Genomic DNA, 22,022 nt, shown 5'->3' with positions numbered 1-22,022 from the left:
ACAGCACTTACAGGTCAGGAATTTGACAAAACTGACTTGTTGGAAAGGTGTCATCCTATGACGGTGCCACGTTGAAAGTCACTGAGCTCTTCAGTAAGGCCATTCTACTGCCAATGTTTGTCTATGTAGATTCCAAGGCTGTGCACTCAATTTTACACTCCTGTCAGCAATGGTTGTGGCTGAAATAGCCCTAACCACTCACTTGAAGGGCTGTCCTCATACTTATGTATATATGGTGTAGCATCACTGTTGATATATGTGTGATAAAGTACGGTCACATTTCATTTGCTCTGTTAAACCTACCCTTTGGAATGACTCTGAAAGCAATAGTGAATCTATTTAGTTTTCAAGTGATCTCTCCACATCATTCCCATGAAATTACATTGGCAATAGTCAGTGGAAAAAAACAGCCGGGCTGGTTTAATGCCCTAGATGGGAGGCCAAAGGGTAAGTGAATATATATCAATTCTCCAGAAGGAAGTGCTGGCAGCAACATTTTTATGGTGATTTCAGACTTTTGTTGCAACCTACAGTCAATGTATGTTTTTGGGTGAGCTGTGATTCATAGGTGTGTTGTGTATGCTGAATAATGTCATTTCTGTTGTTTTGCAGTGACGTCTCTGTAAGGCCTGAAACTGGACTAGGAAGTACAGTACTATGGGACGTGGCTACGGATCTTGACCCAAAATGGCCGCTGTGTGTTTTAATCCTTGCAGTCGCCTCAAAGGAAACAACTCATCGATGGGCCTCTGTATCACTGACAGAACACACTAAGGATCAGCCTCATCACACTAAGGATTGATTCTCTCAAGGTTATCCTCCTTAGTAGGAATACAGATGTTTCTTCTCCATAATCTGCAGCTCAGACTTGGAATTAAATGGTCTCCCATACTTCAGTGATTTCAATATCAGATCTTTATCACAGTTTAAAGGATATTGCGTCACCTTCCTGACTAGAGCAGGTGGTATATACATTGAATAGCCTATATTCGTCATTGAACTGAAAACACCTCTGATGCTATTCCAAATCTAAAGGATTTCTCCCTCTAACCTCTAACCTCAACTGGCATAACCCTATAGCTCTACATAGTGTTTTTCTACAATGAATCCCTTTAGTCTCCCACAGTGTGTCCTTCTGCTTCTCAGTACTCTACTGGGCCTGTGTCAGGGCCTGGAGTTCAGGGGTTCTGAGGGCCAGTGGGCACGGTACCTCCGCTGGGACGCCAGTACCAGAAGTGACCTCACCTTCCAGTTCAAAACAGACACGTCCGACGCCCTGATCCTCTACTTCGACGACGGCGGCTACTGTGACTTCCTGCTTCTCACCGTAACGGAAGGGAAGCTACAGCTTCGCTTCAGCATTGATTGCGCTGAGACCACAGTCACCGCTGACAAATCGGTCAACGACAGCTGCTGGCACTTTGCGATGGTCAGCCGACACAACCTCAGAACGGTCTTGGCCCTGGACGGGCAGACCAAGGCGGAGGATGTTCGACCAGAGCGCCAGTTCATGATTGTCGTCAGTGACCTGTTCTTCGGGGGCATACCCGGAGACATCAGGACCTCGGTCATCACCCTGCCGACGGTTAGAGAGCTGCCTCCGTTCAAAGGAGTTATCAAAGATCTGAATTACGGGAACAAGGTTCCCAAGCTGATCAACAGTCAGAAGGTACGTCTGGAGGAGATGGGTCTCTGTACTGGGAACCCGTGTGAGAATGGAGGCTCCTGCTCCGTGGCTGATGGAGAACCCTACTGCGACTGCTCCAAAACGGGATATACAGGAAGGACCTGCAGCCAAGGTAAGATGATTCTGTCTTACCAACCAATTTATAGTTACTAATTGTAGATAAGTAACTATAAATCTGTGTAACTATACATTATGTAAACTGTGTTTATATTGAGATAACTTCATATTATCTCAAAGGTTTTTGTTACATTGTTAGTTCCATGTTAAAAGAACACACTCCCACAATTATGGGTTTTTGCATTTATAATTTACGAGACACAGATTCACTGTTATAGAATGCAGGACTTCTCTGTGTGGGTGGTCCCTCTTTCACAGTGGATTTAAAAGGGAATGTTTGTTGTATGTGGGCGTTATATCGGAAGTGGTATGCGAGGAAATAGCGTCTCTTTCGATTACTACTTTTAGGAGAAATCTGTACAGGGATACAGTATCGTTTGATAAGAGTCATATTACAAAGTTCAGATCTTTCTCTTCCCATCCAAATATTTGTTTTATAGGGACCATAAGTGTAGAAAATAGAATTGAATAATAAGTAACAGCTTTATCTTCCTCCTCTGGACTCTTAGGCTATCTCTGCTATGTATCTTATTGAGATGTGGTACTCTGACAAGGCTCATAGTAAAATCCTATTTCTGTTCATGCCTTTAGTTCTGCCTTTTTTATGAGACAAAGGAAACTAATGTAGATGACACCACATGCTCTTCTTCTCTTTCATCTGGGTTTTATGGGTATAGAGAACCAGTGTGAGTTTGACTGACTGCTGACCCACTTCCTGTTCCTGCCTGGTTAGACCACTTCCTGGCTGGTTAGATCAGAGTGACACGGTCAAAAGACGACACAACTATCTTGAAACAAGAGGGAATGAATGCACACTGAATACTCCTCCATTGTGGTTCACTACCTTAGACTAAAGCTTTTAATTCCCCTGTTGGGTTCTTTTAGATATGAGTTACTACACTCCACTGCTATGCTTAGCATTCCAAAACACAACATACTAATGGCAGTAATAATACAGGGTGCTACCGCATGTCCGCTGCACTGTAGTCAGACTCAGGTACTGGACACTGTACAACATGTCCTCTGCACTGTAATCAGACTCAGGTACTGGACACTGTAAGACATGTCCGCTGCACTGTAGTCAGACTCAGGTACTGGACACTGTACAACATGTCCTCTGCACTGTAATCAGACTCAGGTACTGGACACTGTACAACATGTCCGCTGCACTGTAGTCAGACTCAGGTACTGGACACTGTACAACATTTCCTCTGCACTGTAATCAGACTCAGGTACTGGACACTGTACAACATGTCCGCTGCACTGTAGTCAGACTCAGGTACTGGACACTGTACAACATTTCCTCTGCACTGTAGTCAGACTCAGGTACTGGACACTGTACAACATGTCCGCTGCACTGTAGTCAGACTCAGTGACTGGACACTACAACATGTCCTCTGTACTGTAGTTAGACTCAGTGACTGGACACTACAACATGTCAGACTCAGATACTGGACACTACAACATGTCCTCTGTACTGTAGTCAGACTCAGTGACTGGACACTACAACATGTCCTCTGTACTGTAGTTAGACTCAGTGACTGGACACTACAACATGTCAGACTCAGATACTGGACACTACAACATGTCCTCTGTACTGTAGTCAGACTCAGTAACTGGACACTACAACATGTCCATAACACTGTAGTCAGACTCAGGTACTGGACACTGTACAACATGTCAGACTCAGGTACTGGACACTACAACATGTCAGACTCAGGTACTGGACACTACAACATGTCCTCTGTACTGTAGTCAGACTCAGGTACTGGACACTGTACAACATGTCAGACTCAGGTACTGGACACTGTACAACATGTCAGACTCAGGTATTGGACACTGTACAACATGTCAGACTCAGGTACTGGACACTGTACAACAAGTCAGACTCAGGTACTGGACACTGTACAACATGTCCGCTACACTGTAGTCAGACTCAGGTACTGGACACTGTACAACATGTCAGACTCAGGTACTGGACACTACAACATGTCAGACTCAGTGACTGGACACTGTACAACATGTCAGACTCAGTGACTGGACACTACAACATGTCCTCTGTACTGTAGTCAGACTCAGGTACTGGACACTGTACAACATGTCAGACTCAGGTACTGGACACTACAACATGTCAGACTCAGTGACTGGACACTACAACATGTCCTCTGTACTGTAGTCAGACTCAGTAACTGGACACTACAACATGTCCTCTGCACAGTAGTCAGACTCAGTGACTGGACACTACAACATGTCCTCTGTACTGTAGTCAGACTCAGTGACTGGACACTACAACATGTCCTCTGTACTGTAGTCAGACTCAGTGACTGGACACTACAACATGTCCTCTGTACTGTAGTCAGACTTAGTGACTGGACACTACAACATATCCTCTGTACTGTAGTCAGACTCAGTAACTGGACACTACAACATGTCCTCTGTACTGTAGTCAGACTCAGTGACTGGACACTACAACATGTCCTCTGTACTGTAGTCAGACTCAGTGACTGGACACTACAACATGTCAGACTCAGTGACTGGACACTACAACATGTCCTCTGTACTGTAGTCAGACTCAGTGACTGGACACTACAACATGTCAGACTCAGTGACTGGACACTACAACATGTCCTCTGCACTGTAGTCAGACTCAGTGACTGGACACTGTACAACATGTCAGACTCAGTGACTGGACACTACAACATGTCCGCTGCACTGTAGTCAGACTCAGTGACTGGAAACTGTACAACATGTCAGACTCAGTGACTGGACACTACAACATGTCCGCTGCACTGTAGTCAGACTCAGTGACTGGAAACTGTACAACATGTCAGACTCAGTGACTGGACACTACAACATGTCAGACTCAGGTACTGGACACTGTACAACATGTCAGACTCAGTGACTGGACACTACAACATGTCCTCTGTACTGTAGTCAGACTCAGTGACTGGACACTACAACATGTCCTCTGTACTGTAGTCAGACTCAGTGACTGGACACTACAACATGTCCTCTGCACAGTAGTCAGACTCAGTGACTGGACTCTACAACATGTCCTCTGTACTGTAGTCAGACTCAGTGACTGGACACTACAACATGTCCTCTGTACTGTAGTCAGACTCAGGTACTGGACACTGTACAACATGTCAGACTCAGGTACTGGACACTACAACATGTCAGACTCAGGTACTGGACACTGTACAACATGTCAGACTCAGTGACTGGACACTACAACATGTCCTCTGTACTGTAGTCAGACTCAGGTACTGGACACTGTACAACATGTCAGACTCAGGTACTGGACACTGTACAACATGTCAGACTCAGGTATTGGACACTGTACAACATGTCAGACTCAGGTACTGGACACTGTACAACAAGTCAGACTCAGGTACTGGACACTGTACAACATGTCCGCTACACTGTAGTCAGACTCAGGTACTGGACACTGTACAACATGTCAGACTCAGGTACTGGACACTACAACATGTCAGACTCAGTGACTGGACACTGTACAACATGTCAGACTCAGTGACTGGACACTACAACATGTCCTCTGTACTGTAGTCAGACTCAGGTACTGGACACTGTACAACATGTCAGACTCAGGTACTGGACACTACAACATGTCAGACTCAGTGACTGGACACTACAACATGTCCTCTGTACTGTAGTCAGAATCAGTAACTGGACACTACAACATGTCCTCTGCACAGTAGTCAGACTCAGTGACTGGACACTACAACATGTCCTCTGTACTGTAGTCAGACTCAGTGACTGGACACTACAACATGTCCTCTGTACTGTAGTCAGACTCAGTGACTGGACACTACAACATGTCCTCTGTACTGTAGTCAGACTTAGTGACTGGACACTACAACATATCCTCTGTACTGTAGTCAGACTCAGTAACTGGACACTACAACATGTCCTCTGTACTGTAGTCAGACTCAGTGACTGGACACTACAACATGTCCTCTGTACTGTAGTCAGACTCAGTGACTGGACACTACAACATGTCAGACTCAGTGACTGGACACTACAACATGTCCTCTGTACTGTAGTCAGACTCAGTGACTGGACACTACAACATGTCAGACTCAGTGACTGGACACTACAACATGTCCTCTGCACTGTAGTCAGACTCAGTGACTGGACACTGTACAACATGTCAGACTCAGTGACTGGACACTACAACATGTCCGCTGCACTGTAGTCAGACTCAGTGACTGGAAACTGTACAACATGTCAGACTCAGTGACTGGACACTACAACATGTCCGCTGCACTGTAGTCAGACTCAGTGACTGGAAACTGTACAACATGTCAGACTCAGTGACTGGACACTACAACATGTCAGACTCAGGTACTGGACACTGTACAACATGTCAGACTCAGTGACTGGACACTACAACATGTCCTCTGTACTGTAGTCAGACTCAGTGACTGGACACTACAACATGTCCGCTGTACTGTAGTCAGACTCAGTGACTGGACACTACAACATGTCCTCTGTACTGTAGTCAGACTCAGTGACTGGACACTACAACATGTCCTCTGTACTGTAGTCAGACTCAGTGACTGGACACTACAACATGTCCTCTGTACTGTAGTCAGACTCAGTGACTGGACACTACAACATGTCCTCTGTACTGTAGTCAGACTCAGTGACTGGACACTACAACATGTCCGCTGCACAGTAGTCAGACTCAGTGACTGGACTCTACAACATGTCCTCTGTACTGTAGTCAGACTCAGTGACTGGACACTACAACATGTCCTCTGTACTGTAGTCAGACTCAGTGACTGGACACTACAACATGTCTTCTGTACTGTAGTCAGACTCAGTGACTGGACACTACAACATGTCCTCTGTACTGTAGTCAGACTCAGTGACTGGACACTACAACATGTCCTCTGTACTGTAGTCAGACTCAGTGACTGGACACTACAACATGTCCTCTGTACTGTAGTCAGACTCAGTGACTGGACACTACAACATGTCCTCTGCACAGTAGTCAGACTCAGTGACTGGACTCTACAACATGTCCTCTGTACTGTAGTCAGACTCAGTGACTGGACACTACAACATGTCCTCTGTACTGTAGTCAGACTCAGTGACTGGACACTACAACATGTCAGACTCAGTGACTGGACACTACAACATGTCAGACTCAGTGACTGGACACTACAACATGTCCGCTGCACTGTAGTCAGACTCAGTGACTGGAAACTGTACAACATGTCAGACTCAGTGACTGGACACTACAACATGTCTTCTGTACTGTAGTCAGACTCAGTGACTGGACACTACAACATGTCAGACTCAGTGACTGGACACTACAACATGTCCTCTGTACTGTAGTCAGACTCAGTGACTGGACACTACAACATGTCCGCTGTACTGTAGTCAGACTCAGTGACTGGACACTACAACATGTCCGCTGTACTGTAGTCAGACTCAGTGACTGGACACTACAACATGTCCTCTGTACTGTAGTCAGACTCAGTGACTGGACACTACAACATGTCCTCTGTACTGTAGTCAGACTCAGTGACTGGACACTACAACATGTCCTCTGTACTGTAGTCAGACTCAGTGACTGGACACTACAACATGTCCTCTGTACTGTAGTCAGACTCAGTGACTGGACACTACAACATGTCAGACTCAGTGACTGGACACTACAACATGTCCTCTGTACTGTAGTCAGACTCAGTGACTGGACACTACAACATGTCAGACTCAGTGACTGGACACTACAACATGTCCTCTGTACTGTAGTTAGACTCAGTGACTGGACACTACAACATGTCAGACTCAGATACTGGACACTACAACATGTCCTCTGTACTGTAGTCAGACTCAGTAACTGGACACTACAACATATCCACTACACTGTAGTCAGACTCAGGTACTGGACACTGTACAACATGTCAGACTCAGGTACTGGACATTACAACATGTCAGACTCAGGTACTGGACACTGTACAACATGTCAGACTCAGTGACTGGACACTACAACATGTCCTCTGTACTGTAGTCAGACTCAGGTACTGGACACTGTACAACATGTCAGACTCAGGTACTGGACACTGTACAACATGTCAGACTCAGGTACTGGACACTGTACAACATGTCAGACTCAGGTTTTGGACACTGTACAACATGTCAGACTCAGGTACTGGACACTGTACAACAAGTCAGACTCAGGTACTGGACACTGTACAACATGTCCGCTACACTGTAGTCAGACTCAGGTACTGGACACTGTACAACATGTCAGACTCAGGTACTGGACACTACAACATGTCAGACTCAGTGACTGGACACTGTACAACATGTCAGACTCAGTGACTGGACACTACAACATGTCCTCTGTACTGTAGTCAGACTCAGGTACTGGACACTGTACAAAATGTCAGACTCAGGTACTGGACACTACAACATGTCAGACTCAGTGACTGGACACTACAACATGTCCTCTGTACTGTAGTCAGACTCAGTAACTGGACACTACAACATGTCCTCTGCACAGTAGTCAGACTCAGTGACTGGACACTACAACATGTCCTCTGTACTGTAGTCAGACTCAGTGACTGGACACTACAACATGTCCTCTGTACTGTAGTCAGACTCAGTGACTGGACACTACAACATGTCCTCTGTACTGTAGTCAGACTCAGTGACTGGACACTACAACATGTCCTCTGTACTGTAGTCAGACTCAGTGACTGGACACTACAACATGTCCTCTGCACAGTAGTCAGACTCAGTGACTGGACTCTACAACATGTCCTCTGTACTGTAGTCAGACTCAGTGACTGGACACTACAACATGTCCTCTGTACTGTAGTCAGACTCAGTGACTGGACACTACAACATGTCTTCTGTACTGTAGTCAGACTCAGTGACTGGACACTACAACATGTCCTCTGTACTGTAGTCAGACTCAGTGACTGGACACTACAACATGTCCTCTGTACTGTAGTCAGACTCAGTGACTGGACACTACAACATGTCCTCTGTACTGTAGTTAGACTCAGTGACTGGACACTACAACATGTCCTCTGCACAGTAGTCAGACTCAGTGACTGGACTCTACAACATGTCCTCTGTACTGTAGTCAGACTCAGTGACTGGACACTACAACATGTCCTCTGTACTGTAGTCAGACTCAGTGACTGGACACTACAACATGTCAGACTCAGTGACTGGACACTACAACATGTCAGACTCAGTGACTGGACACTACAACATGTCCGCTGCACTGTAGTCAGACTCAGTGACTGGAAACTGTACAACATGTCAGACTCAGTGACTGGACACTACAACATGTCTTCTGTACTGTAGTCAGACTCAGTGACTGGACACTACAACATGTCAGACTCAGTGACTGGACACTACAACATGTCCTCTGTACTGTAGTCAGACTCAGTGACTGGACACTACAACATGTCCTCTGTACTGTAGTCAGACTCAGTGACTGGACACTACAACATGTCCGCTGTACTGTAGTCAGACTCAGTGACTGGACACTACAACATGTCCGCTGTACTGTAGTCAGACTCAGTGACTGGACACTACAACATGTCCTCTGTACTGTAGTCAGACTCAGTGACTGGACACTACAACATGTCCTCTGTACTGTAGTCAGACTCAGTGACTGGACACTACAACATGTCCTCTGTACTGTAGTCAGACTCAGTGACTGGACACTACAACATGTCCTCTGTACTGTAGTCAGACTCAGTGACTGGACACTACAACATGTCAGACTCAGTGACTGGACACTACAACATGTCCTCTGTACTGTAGTCAGACTCAGTGACTGGACACTACAACATGTCAGACTCAGTGACTGGACACTACAACATGTCCTCTGTACTGTAGTTAGACTCAGTGACTGGACACTACAACATGTCAGACTCAGATACTGGACACTACAACATGTCCTCTGTACTGTAGTCAGACTCAGTAACTGGACACTACAACATATCCACTACACTGTAGTCAGACTCAGGTACTGGACACTGTACAACATGTCAGACTCAGGTACTGGACACTACAACATGTCAGACTCAGGTACTGGACACTGTACAACATGTCAGACTCAGTGACTGGACACTACAACATGTCCTCTGTACTGTAGTCAGACTCAGGTACTGGACACTGTACAACATGTCAGACTCAGGTACTGGACACTGTACAACATGTCAGACTCAGGTACTGGACACTGTACAACATGTCAGACTCAGGTATTGGACACTGTACAACATGTCAGACTCAGGTACTGGACACTGTACAACATGTCCGCTACACTGTAGTCAGACTCAGGTACTGGACACTGTACAACATGTCAGACTCAGGTACTGGACACTACAACATGTCAGACTCAGTGACTGGACACTGTACAACATGTCAGACTCAGTGACTGGACACTACAACATGTCCTCTGTACTGTAGTCAGACTCAGGTACTGGACACTGTACAACATGTCAGACTCAGGTACTGGACACTACAACATGTCAGACTCAGTGACTGGACACTACAACATGTCCTCTGTACTGTAGTCAGACTCAGTAACTGGACACTACAACATGTCCTCTGCACAGTAGTCAGACTCAGTGACTGGACACTACAACATGTCCTCTGTACTGTAGTCAGACTCAGTGACTGGACACTACAACATGTCCTCTGTACTGTAGTCAGACTCAGTGACTGGACACTACAACATGTCCTCTGTACTGTAGTCAGACTTAGTGACTGGACACTACAACATATCCTCTGTACTGTAGTCAGACTCAGTAACTGGACACTACAACATGTCCTCTGTACTGTAGTCAGACTCAGTGACTGGACACTACAACATGTCCTCTGTACTGTAGTCAGACTCAGTGACTGGACACTACAACATGTCTTCTGTACTGTAGTCAGACTCAGTGACTGGACACTACAACATGTCCTCTGTACTGTAGTCAGACTCAGTAACTGGACATTACAACATGTCCTCTGTACTGTAGTCAGACTCAGTGACTGGACACTACAACATGTCCTCTGTACTGTAGTCAGACTCAGTGACTGGACACTACAACATGTCCTCTGTACTGTAGTCAGACTCAGTGACTGGACACTACAACATGTCCTCTGCACAGTAGTCAGACTCAGTGACTGGACTCTACAACATGTTCTCTGTACTGTAGTCAGACTCAGTGACTGGACACTACAACATGTCCTCTGTCCTGTAGTCAGACTCAGTGACTGGACACTACAACATGTCAGACTCAGTGACTGGACACTACAACATGTCAGACTCAGTGACTGGACACTACAACATGTCCGCTGCACTGTAGTCAGACTCAGTGACTGGAAACTGTACAACATGTCAGACTCAGTGACTGGACACTACAACATGTCCTCTGTACTGTAGTCAGACTCAGTGACTGGACACTACAACATGTCCTCTGTACTGTAGTCAGACTCAGTGACTGGACACTACAACATGTCAGACTCAGTGACTGGACACTACAACATGTCCTCTGCACTGTAGTCAGACTCAGTGACTGGACACTGTACAACATGTCAGACTCAGTGACTGGACACTACAACATGTCCGCTGCACTGTAGTCAGACTCAGTGACTGGAAACTGTACAACATGTCAGACTCAGTGACTGGACACTACAACATGTCCGCTGCACATTAGTCAGACTCAGGTACTGGACACTGTACAACATGTCAGACTCAGTGACTGGACACTACAACATGTCCTCTGTACTGTAGTCAGACTCAGTGACTGGACACTACAACATGTCCGCTGTACTGTAGTCAGACTCAGTGACTGGACACTACAACATGTCCTCTGTACTGTAGTCAGACTCAGTGACTGGACACTACAACATGTCCTCTGTACTGTAGTCAGACTCAGTGACTGGACACTACAACATGTCCTCTGTACTGTAGTCAGACTCAGTGACTGGACACTACAACATTTCCTCTGTACTGTAGTCAGACTCAGTGACTGGACACTACAACATGTCCTCTGCACAGTAGTCAGACTCAGTGACTGGACTCTACAACATGTCCTCTGTACTGTAGTCAGACTCAGTGACTGGACACTACAACATGTCCTCTGTACTGTAGTCAGACTCAGTGACTGGACACTACAACATGTCCTCTGTACTGTAGTCAGACTCAGTGACTGGACACTACAACATGTCCTCTGTACTGTTGTCAGACTCAGTGACTGGACACTACAACATGTCCTCTGTACTGTAGTCAGACTCAGTGACTGGACACTACAACATGTCCTCTGTACTGTAGTCAGACTCAGTGACTGGACACTACAACATGCCCTCTGTACTGTAGTCCGACTCAGTGACTGGACACTACAACATGTCCTCTGCACAGTAGTCAGACTCAGTGACTGGACTCTACAACATGTCCTCTGTACTGTAGTCAGACTCAGTGACTGGACACTACAACATGTCCTCTGTACTGTAGTCAGACTCAGTGACTGGACACTACAACATGTCCTCTGTACTGTAGTCAGACTCAGTGACTGGACACTACAACATGTCCTCTGTACTGTAGTCAGACTCAGTGACTGGACACTACAACATGTCCTCTGTACTGTAGTCAGACTCAGTGACTGGACACTACAACATGTCCTCTGCACTGTAGTCAGACTCAGTGACTGGACACTGTACAACATGTCAGACTCAGTGACTGGACACTACAACATGTCCGCTGCACTGTAGTCAGACTCAGTGACTGGAAACTGTACAACATGTCAGACTCAGTGACTGGACACTACAACATGTCCGCTGCACTGTAGTCAGACTCAGTGACTGGAAACTGTACAACATGTCAGACTCAGTGACTGGACACTACAACATGTCAGACTCAGGTACTGGACACTGTACAACATTTCAGACTCAGTGACTGGACACTACAACATGTCCTCTGTACTGTAGTCAGACTCAGTGACTGGACACTACAACATGTCCGCTGTACTGTAGTCAGACTCAGTGACTGGACACTACAACATGTCCTCTGTACTGTAGTCAGACTCAGTGACTGGACACTACAACATGTCCTCTGTACTGTAGTCAGACTCAGTGACTGGACACTACAACATGTCCTCTGTACTGTAGTCAGACTCAGTGACTGGACACTACAACATGTCCTCTGTACTGTAGTCAGACTCAGTGACTGGACACTACAACATGTCCTCTGCACAGTAGTCAGACTCAGTGACTGGACTCTACAACATGTCCTCTGTACTGTAGTCAGACTCAGTGACTGGACACTACAACATGTCCTCTGTACTGTAGTCAGACTCAGTGACTGGACACTACAACATGTCTTCTGTACTGTAGTCAGACTCAGTGACTGGACACTACAACATGTCCTCTGTACTGTAGTCAGACTCAGTGACTGGACACTACAACATGTCCTCTGTACTGTAGTCAGACTCAGTGACTGGACACTACAACATGTCCTCTGCACAGTAGTCAGACTCAGTGACTGGACTCTACAACATGTCCTCTGTACTGTAGTCAGACTCAGTGACTGGACACTACAACATGTCCTCTGTACTGTAGTCAGACTCAGTGACTGGACACTACAACATGTCAGACTCAGTGACTGGACACTGTACAACATGTCAGACTCAGTGACTGGACACTACAACATGTCCGCTGCACTGTAGTCAGACTCAGTGACTGGAAACTGTACAACATGTCAGACTCAGTGACTGGACACTACAACATGTCCGCTGCACTGTAGTCAGACTCAGTGACTGGAAACTGTACAACATGTCAGACTCAGTGACTGGACACTACAACATGTCAGACTCAGGTACTGGACACTGTACAACATGTCAGACTCAGTGACTGGACACTACAACATGTCAGACTCAGTGACTGGACACTACAACATGTCCGCTGCACTGTAGTCAGACTCAGTGACTGGAAACTGTACAACATGTCAGACTCAGTGACTGGACACTACAACATGTCCTCTGTACTGTAGTCAGACTCAGTGACTGGACACTACAACATGTCCTCTGTACTGTAGTCAGACTCAGTGACTGGACACTACAACATGTCAAACTCAGTGACTGGACACTACAACATGTCCTCTGTACTGTAGTCAGACTCAGTGACTGGACACTACAACATGTCAGACTCAGTGACTGGACACTACAACATGTCCTCTGCACTGTAGTCAGACTCAGTGACTGGACACTGTACAACATGTCAGACTCAGTGACTGGACACTACAACATGTCCGCTGCACTGTAGTCAGACTCAGTGACTGGAAACTGTACAACATGTCAGACTCAGTGACTGGACACTACAACATGTCCGCTGCACTGTAGTCAGACTCAGTGACTGGAAACTGTACAACATGTCAGACTCAGTGACTGGACACTACAACATGTCAGACTCAGGTACTGGACACTGTACAACATGTCAGACTCAGTGACTGGACACTACAACATGTCCTCTGTACTGTAGTCAGACTCAGTGACTGGACACTACAACATGTCCGCTGTACTGTAGTCAGACTCAGTGACTGGACACTACAACATGTCCTCTGTACTGTAGTCAGACTCAGTGACTGGACACTACAACATGTCCTCTGTACTGTAGTCAGACTCAGTGACTGGACACTACAACATGTCCTCTGTACTGTAGTCAGACTCAGTGACTGGACACTACAACATGTCCGCTGTACTGTAGTCAGACTCAGTGACTGGACACTACAACATGTCAGACTCAGTGACTGGACACTACAACATGTCCCCTGTACTGTAGTCAGACTCAGTGACTGGACACTACAACATGTCAGACTCAGTGACTGGACACTACAACATGTCCTCTGTACTGTAGTCAGACTCAGTGACTGGACATTATCCTTAGGCCTGTTTCTATTCCTTCTCTCCCTCTTTCTAACAATGAGGAGAGGAGAAGAGGAGAGACAGGAGAGAGAGGAGAAGAGATCCATCCAGTCGTTTGAGAGCTTCTCTCAGGCCGTGGGGGCGATGACATCCTTGTGCTAAAACAACCTAGATTGAAGAGGTTACTTGTGATTCAGGACAACAGTTGAATAGAGGGCCATGTCGTCGCCCCAGGACAGAGTTTATAATTCACAACACAGCAGCCCTATTATGGAGAGGACAAATGCCACTAGACAGGAGAACGGCACTCTGCTGCGGCCTTAGCTAGACTTGGTGTCCAGCTCACACACAGCAGTCCAGGCTCTTTCTCTCTCTAGCTCTCTCTCTTTATCTCTCTCTATGAGTCTCTCTCTCTCTGTGTCTGTCTCTGTCAGTCTTAGCTGATGTGGCTGCTTGTTGATTACACCATGGATACTCTGAAGCATAATTTGGAGGATAACGAGAGCAGAAATGTCGGGACAAATACCACACTAAATTCAAACTGACATCAGCAAACGACTTCGTCTTACAGGGAGGTTTTTGTTGCCATAGTAACATAGCCATCTACAGCAACACTTACTGCTAAAGCTTTGCTGTTGTTTTTCTAAGGACAGTCTTGCACTTGCAGGCAGGCTTTATGTACTGTCTGTTGTATAGTACAGACAGCATATTTTTACAACATTGCTAATAATCCCCATCAGCATTAGAGACGCAACTGTTCTTTCTGTGTGTGTGTGTCTGTGCAGTGTTATGCTGATTGAGGCTGTTGATGCAGCATCATGTGTTTACACTAATGAGTAATGGGGCAATCTGTCAGACCTGTGCGTGTTCACTGTGTGTGTGCGCGTGTGTGTGCGCGCGCGTGTTCACTTTGCGTGTGTGTTTGCATGTGGAAGGCAAGCCAAAGCCGTATAGATACAGTTTGCTAGCCTAGAGGTGGCTGGACCAGGCTTCACTCAGCAGGCAGATTGCTGGCCTCACTAGGCCTAAGAAGCATTTAGCTGCTAGACTGGGATGGGTTATTTGTCCACTCAGTTTTCCCTGTTTAACTGTGGATGAGAACACTACATGGACTAAACTAAAGTAAGAGCACAGGGTGACTGAGTTAGCTTAGCCTAGCCTAGCTTAAACATCAGCAACATCCTCATCGTCATCTCAACCCTTCACGATGACTGGGTTAGCCTAGCATAAACATGAGCAACATCCTCAGCAGCATCCCAGCCCTCAGCCCTTCATGATGACGACGTTAGCCTAAACCTAGCTGAAACATCACAGATTAATTGGGTTAGCTTAGCTAGCATCGCAGCCTTCAGCGCCCAGACATGATCTCAGGCCCCACAAGATGAAACAACATCAACATCATTACATTACATCAGAACCATCATCAGCCCCACGCGATGACTTATTTAGCCTAGCCTTAGCTAGCTGGAACATAATCATTATCAGCGACCATCATCATCCCAGCCCTCATCTTGCCCATGTCCTCACAAGGGCAGATAGCCTAGTGAGCGTTGGGCCATTAACCGAAAGGTTTTCGGTTAGAATCCCCCAGCTAACTTGGTAAAACAATCATTGATGTGCCCTTGAGCAAGGCACTTAACCCTAATTACTCCTATAAGTTGCTCTGGATAAGAGCGGCTACCAAATGACTTAAATGTAGATAAAAGCTCAGCCTCACACAGGGTGACTGGGTTAGCGTTAGCCTAGCTGAAACGTTATGATCAACCCTGCCCACAGCTCCATCAGAGCTCAGCCTCACACAGGGTGACTGGGTTAGCGTTAGCCTAGCTGAAACGTTATGCTCATCCCTGCCCACAGCTCCATCAGAGTTCAGCCTCACACAGGGTGACTGGGTTAGCGTTAGCCTAGCTGAAACGTTATGCTCATCCCTGCCCACAGCTCCATCAGAGCTCAGCCCTAAACACTGCCCTCCAGCAGATGAAGACGATCGACAGTTGGCCATAAAACACATGCTCAGTCTGTCTGCCCATGTGGCTAAGTACGTCTGTGTGTCAGGGTATTGGAATCAGGCACTGTTTTCTCGCCGTTCTGCTGCTCAGTGAACTGGTGTTATAATCAGTCAAGACTATGTCAAAAACGGCATTTCCTATGTAGTGTGCTTCTCCTGACCAGGGTGTCAAGGGGGAAAGGGGCATACCTAGTCAGTTGCGCAACTCAATGCATTCAACCGAAATGTGTCTTCCGCATTTAACCCAACCCCTTTGAATCAGAGAGGTGCGGGGGGCTGCCTTAATCAATGTCATTGGGGAGCAGTTGTTGTTTAAACTGCTTTGTAAGGCTTCTTATAATGTAAACAAACTGATCCCCATTCTCTCATCACACTTCTTCCACTTCCTCTTTTTTTAATGAGCAGTGTAAATAGGCCTTGTTTTGCTTAAAATCTGCATGTCGTTGCCTGAGAAAACACTAGTAATTGAAGGCTAGTAAAATCTTAAACACGTGCTGAAACGATTCTTGCAAGCTTAGCTTTGGGGATTAATAAACATACATGGAAAAATGACCGTTTCAATAATATTACTATGAAAATAGGTCAGGGGGAAAAAAGGGAGGACGTGTGAGTGTGTGTGTGTGTGTGTGTGTGTGTGTGTGTGTGTGTGTGTGTGTTCACATGTTTCGTGTGAGTGTGCTTGTGTCTGTGTGTCTTTGCATACGCCTAATTCCAACAAAGTCAGAGCTCAGAGGGCACTTGTGTCTGTGTCCAAGCCTGAAAGTGATGTTAGGATTTGCACGGGCAGGGATGGAGGATGGTGATGCATGCTGTGGCTGGTCAAATGGAGCAGGAAAAGGATTACACGGAAACCACATGTTATTCTATCTGCTGTCCATTGGCTTGTTCTGGACACTGCAGCCAGCCACATGACAGAAAGGAGAAAAGTTGTATCTGTATTTGTATTCCAACCTTCTCCCCTCCTTCTCCCCTCCTTCTCCCCTCCTTCTCCCCTCCTTCTCCCTTCTCCCATCCTTCTCCCTTCTACCAGGGGCTGATTAAAGGAATTTGTCGGCGTTTAGCTTTTACAACCATTTCAGCTACACACAATCACACACATGCGTGCACACACACTGACACACACTCACACTCACACACTCACACTCACACACACACACACACACACACACACACACACACACACACACACACACACACACACACACACACACACACACGGCCGGCCGGCCGGCCGGCCATGGACAGCTGCAATATATATATATAGCCATAAGAGAATACATGGCTTCCTGTTGCGAAGTTACTTAATTTGTGTAAATTCAATTTGTTACTACACTTTTTCTGGGTGTTGAGTTGTCGGTTTTATTTAACCAGTCTGAACCCCTGATGGAGTAAACAGTGTGCATTCCTATAAGCCAATGAGAAGCCAGAGGAGGTGATGAAGTTGGTGTGTGGAGAGGATTTGAGTCGGCAGTGAAGTCTGGGGGTTGGTGGGGGGGGTGTTGTCTAGATTATGGGTCCAGGGGGTTTTGAGAGAGCCACAAACCTCACAGCATCATAAATCCACATCAGGCCCTCTAAGGCAACTGAGATTTGTGTATCTTAACTCTAACTAGTTTATAAGGGAACACTGTGGTGGACATGATGCGTAATATTATGTCTCTAATGGAATATTTGCTACTATGTGAAAGAGTTGTTTGGGTAATACAATGAATCAGATGAATTGATGATTTTATAATGTACAGTTTGGTTCCCTGAAATGATAGGAAGGATGCTCCTTTCTCCACAGGGTTTTAAACGTTATTTTAAAACAAGCATGTGCAGGGTCACCTCTAGTCCTTCACATGGTGACGGAGAAGTAATGCTTTAGTTGCGTAGTTAGATATTTATTTTTTGCGTGATTGACAGCATGCAAGCCTAAGCAGTGCGACTGTACCCTACTCTACGCTAACGCCAGACATCTCTGTTCCTTTTCTTTCCTCGACACTGCTAACTTTTCATCAGCCGTTCAGAGGAAACCAGGTGAGTTCTGTTATGAGGACAAGGGTCACAAGTTCATAAAGGACACACTTTCAGATGGAGTTTATTTTCGACAGATACTACTAGCCTTTAGGCTATACGTAGTAAATATGAATGTAAGACATATATCCATGTAAATAATTAACTGAAATTGCAAATAGAAACTTGTTATATCAATAGGCCCATAGAAATCAATATGATCAGTATTTTAGCAGCGTAGTGGCACTTGATGCTTCTGACAGTTTTTATTCTAAACATTAAGCTTTTCCATGCAGACAGCCATGAAGAAAGCTTTGTTTTTGGTGTTGATAACCATGCTTTGCCTTATAGCAAAGTGTGCCTAATCACACTATAACAGCTGTGTTGGTGTGGTGGTGTCCTTATACTCTATCTCTCCATCTATCCTTCTTCTCCCTCAAGGCTTCTCACATCTGAAGGCATCTGAGTCAGGTACGCCTCTCTTCTTTTCTCTCTTTTTCACTCATGTCATCACCTGGTTTGGGGGTCCCAAGTGTGTGTTCCTGTGTGCTGCCGCTACCTGCCAGTGTGTTCTGCTGTCATCATATTACTGCAGGGGGAGGATGAGTCCGGAGGATGGGGCTGATTGGCATGTCTTGGTCAGACCGCGCCTCCTCTCAACCCTCCCATAACAGGACTCTTCCCTACCTCCTGTAACAGGACTCTTCCCTACCCCCTGTAACAGGACTTTACACTACCCCCTGTAACAGGACACTTCCCTACCCCCTGTAGCAGGACTCTACACTAGCCCTTGTAACAGGACTCTACAACACCTCTTGTAACAGGACTCTTCCCTACCCCCTGTAACAGGACTCTACAACACCTCCTGTAACAGGACTCTTCCCTAACCACTGTAACAGGACTCTACAACACCTCCTGTAACAGGACTCTTCCCTAACCACTGTAACAGGACTCTTCCCTACCCCCTGTAACAGCACTCTACACTACCTCCTGTAACAGGACTCTTCCCTATCCCCTGTAACAGGACTCTTCCCTACCCCCTGTAACAGGACTCTTTCATACCCCCTGTAAACAGGACTCTTCACTACCTCCTGTAACAGGACTCTCCCCTACCCCCTGTAACAGCACTCTACACTACCCCCTGTAAACAGGACTCTTCCCTACCCCCTGTAACAGGACTCTTTCCTACCCCCTGTAACGGGACTCTACACTACCCCCTGTAACAGGACTCTTCCCTACCCCCTGTAACAGGACTCTTTCCTACCCCCTGTAACAGGACTCTACACTACCCCCTGTAACAGGACTCTTCCCTACCCCCTGTAACAGGACTCTTCCCTACCCCCTGTAACAGGACCCTTCCCTACCTCCTGTAACATGACTCTCCCCTACCTCCTGTAAAACATATTTTCCCTACCACTGTAACAGGACCTACCCCCATAGTATACTGCCTACTGTAACAGGTCTCTTCCCTACCCCCATAAAATGACTCTATACTACCCACTGTAACATGACTCCTCCCTACCCCCATACAATGACTCTATACTACCTACTGTAACAGGTCTCTTCCCTACCCCCATAAAATGACTTTATACTACCTACTGTAACAGGACTCCTCCCTACCCCCATAAAATGACTCTATACTACCCACTGTAACATGACTCCTCCCTACCCCCATAAAATGACTCTATACTACCTACAGTAACAGGACCTACCCCCATAAAATGACTCTATACTACCCACTGTAACAGGACTCCCCCCTACCCCCATAAAATGACTCTATACTATCTACTGTAACAGGACCTACCCCCATAAAATGACTATACTACCCACTGTAAAAGGACTCCTCCCTACCCCCATAAAATGACTCTATACTACCCACTGTAACAGGACTCCTCCCTACCCCCATAAAATGACTCTATACTACCTACTGTAACAGGACTCTTCCCTACCCCCATAAAATGACTCTATACTACCTACTGTAACAGGACTCCTCCCTACCCCCATAAAATGACTCTATACTACCTACTGTAACAGGACTCCTCCCTACCCCTATAAAATTACTCTATACTACCCACTGTAACAGGACTCTTCCCTACCCCCATAAAATGACTCTATACCACCCACTGTAACAGGACTCTTTCCTACCCCCATAAAATGACTCTATACTACCTACTGTAACAGGACTCCTCCCTACCCCCATAAAATGACTCTATACTACCCACTGTAACAGGACCTACCCCCATAAAATTACTCTATACTACCCACTGTAACAGGACTCCTCCCTACCCCCATAAAATTACTCTATACTACCTACTGTAACAGGACTCTTCCCTACCCCATAAAATGACTCTATACTACCTACTGTAACAGGACCTACCCCCATAAAATGACTCTATACTACCTACTGTAACAGGACCTACCCCCCCTAAAATGACTCTATACTACCCACTGTAACAGGACTCTTCCATAATTCCTGTAAAATGAGTCTACACTACTCCATGTAACAGAACACTTCCCTTCCCACTGTGCACCAACACAGACCCAGGCGCTATATTAATCCCACAATCCCCACGTCCTTGTCAGCATCACGACTCATATTTGTATAAGCAGGGTTGCAGTCAGTGGCACATGACATATACAGGGTCCTGGTCCAATATGATATTACTGTAATTAAATGTACAGGGTCCTGCTCAACTCTGATGCTACTGTAATTAAATATACAGGGTCCTGCTCAACTCTGATGCTACTGTAATTAAATATACACGGTCCTGCTCCACTCTGATGCTACTGTAATTAAATATACAGGGTCCTGCTCCACTCTGATGCTACTGTAATTAAATATACAGGGTCCTGCTCCACTCTGATATTACTGTAATTAAATATACAGGGTCTTGCTCCATTCTCATATTCATGTAATTAAATATACAGGCTCCTGCTCCACTCTGATATTACTGTACATGAGACTATACAGGCTGCTGCTCCAGTCTGATATTACTGTACATGAGACTATACAGGCTGCTGCTCCAGTCTGATATTACTGTACATGAGACTATACAGGCTGCTGCTCCAGTCTGATATTACTGTACATGAGACTATACAGGTTGCTGCTCCAGTCTGATATTACTGTACATGATACTATACAGGCTGCTGCTCCAGTCTGATATTACTGTACATGAGACTATACAGGCTGCTGCTTCAGTCTGATATTACTGTACATGAAAATATACAGGCTGCTGCTCCAGTCTGATATTACTGTACATGAGACTATACAGGCTGCTGCTCCAGTCTGATATTACTGTACATGATAATA

General features: G+C 46.0%; 1 protein-coding gene across 3 annotated transcripts in view; it reads left to right on the top strand.

Moving 5' to 3' along the window:
* The first annotated feature begins 889 nt into the window (after window positions 1–889).
* LOC139407382 (neurexin 3b) overlaps window positions 890–22,022 on the top strand; it is a 614,879-nt gene continuing 593,746 nt past the window's right edge. For all 3 annotated transcript variants that reach the window (XM_071151120.1, XM_071151119.1, XM_071151121.1), the window contains exons 1-3: window positions 890–1,799; window positions 18,719–18,736; window positions 19,154–19,183. In XM_071151120.1, the coding sequence (XP_071007221.1) occupies window positions 1,103–1,799; window positions 18,719–18,736; window positions 19,154–19,183 (745 nt within the window). In that variant the 5' untranslated portion in view covers window positions 890–1,102. The remainder of the gene's footprint in view (window positions 1,800–18,718; window positions 18,737–19,153; window positions 19,184–22,022) is intronic.

The sequence above is a fragment of the Oncorhynchus clarkii genome, chromosome 4 (assembly GCF_045791955.1).
Source record: "Oncorhynchus clarkii lewisi isolate Uvic-CL-2024 chromosome 4, UVic_Ocla_1.0, whole genome shotgun sequence".
NCBI classification, from domain to species: Eukaryota; Metazoa; Chordata; class Actinopteri; order Salmoniformes; family Salmonidae; genus Oncorhynchus; species Oncorhynchus clarkii.
This window is presented reverse-complemented; position numbering and strand designations above follow the sequence as displayed.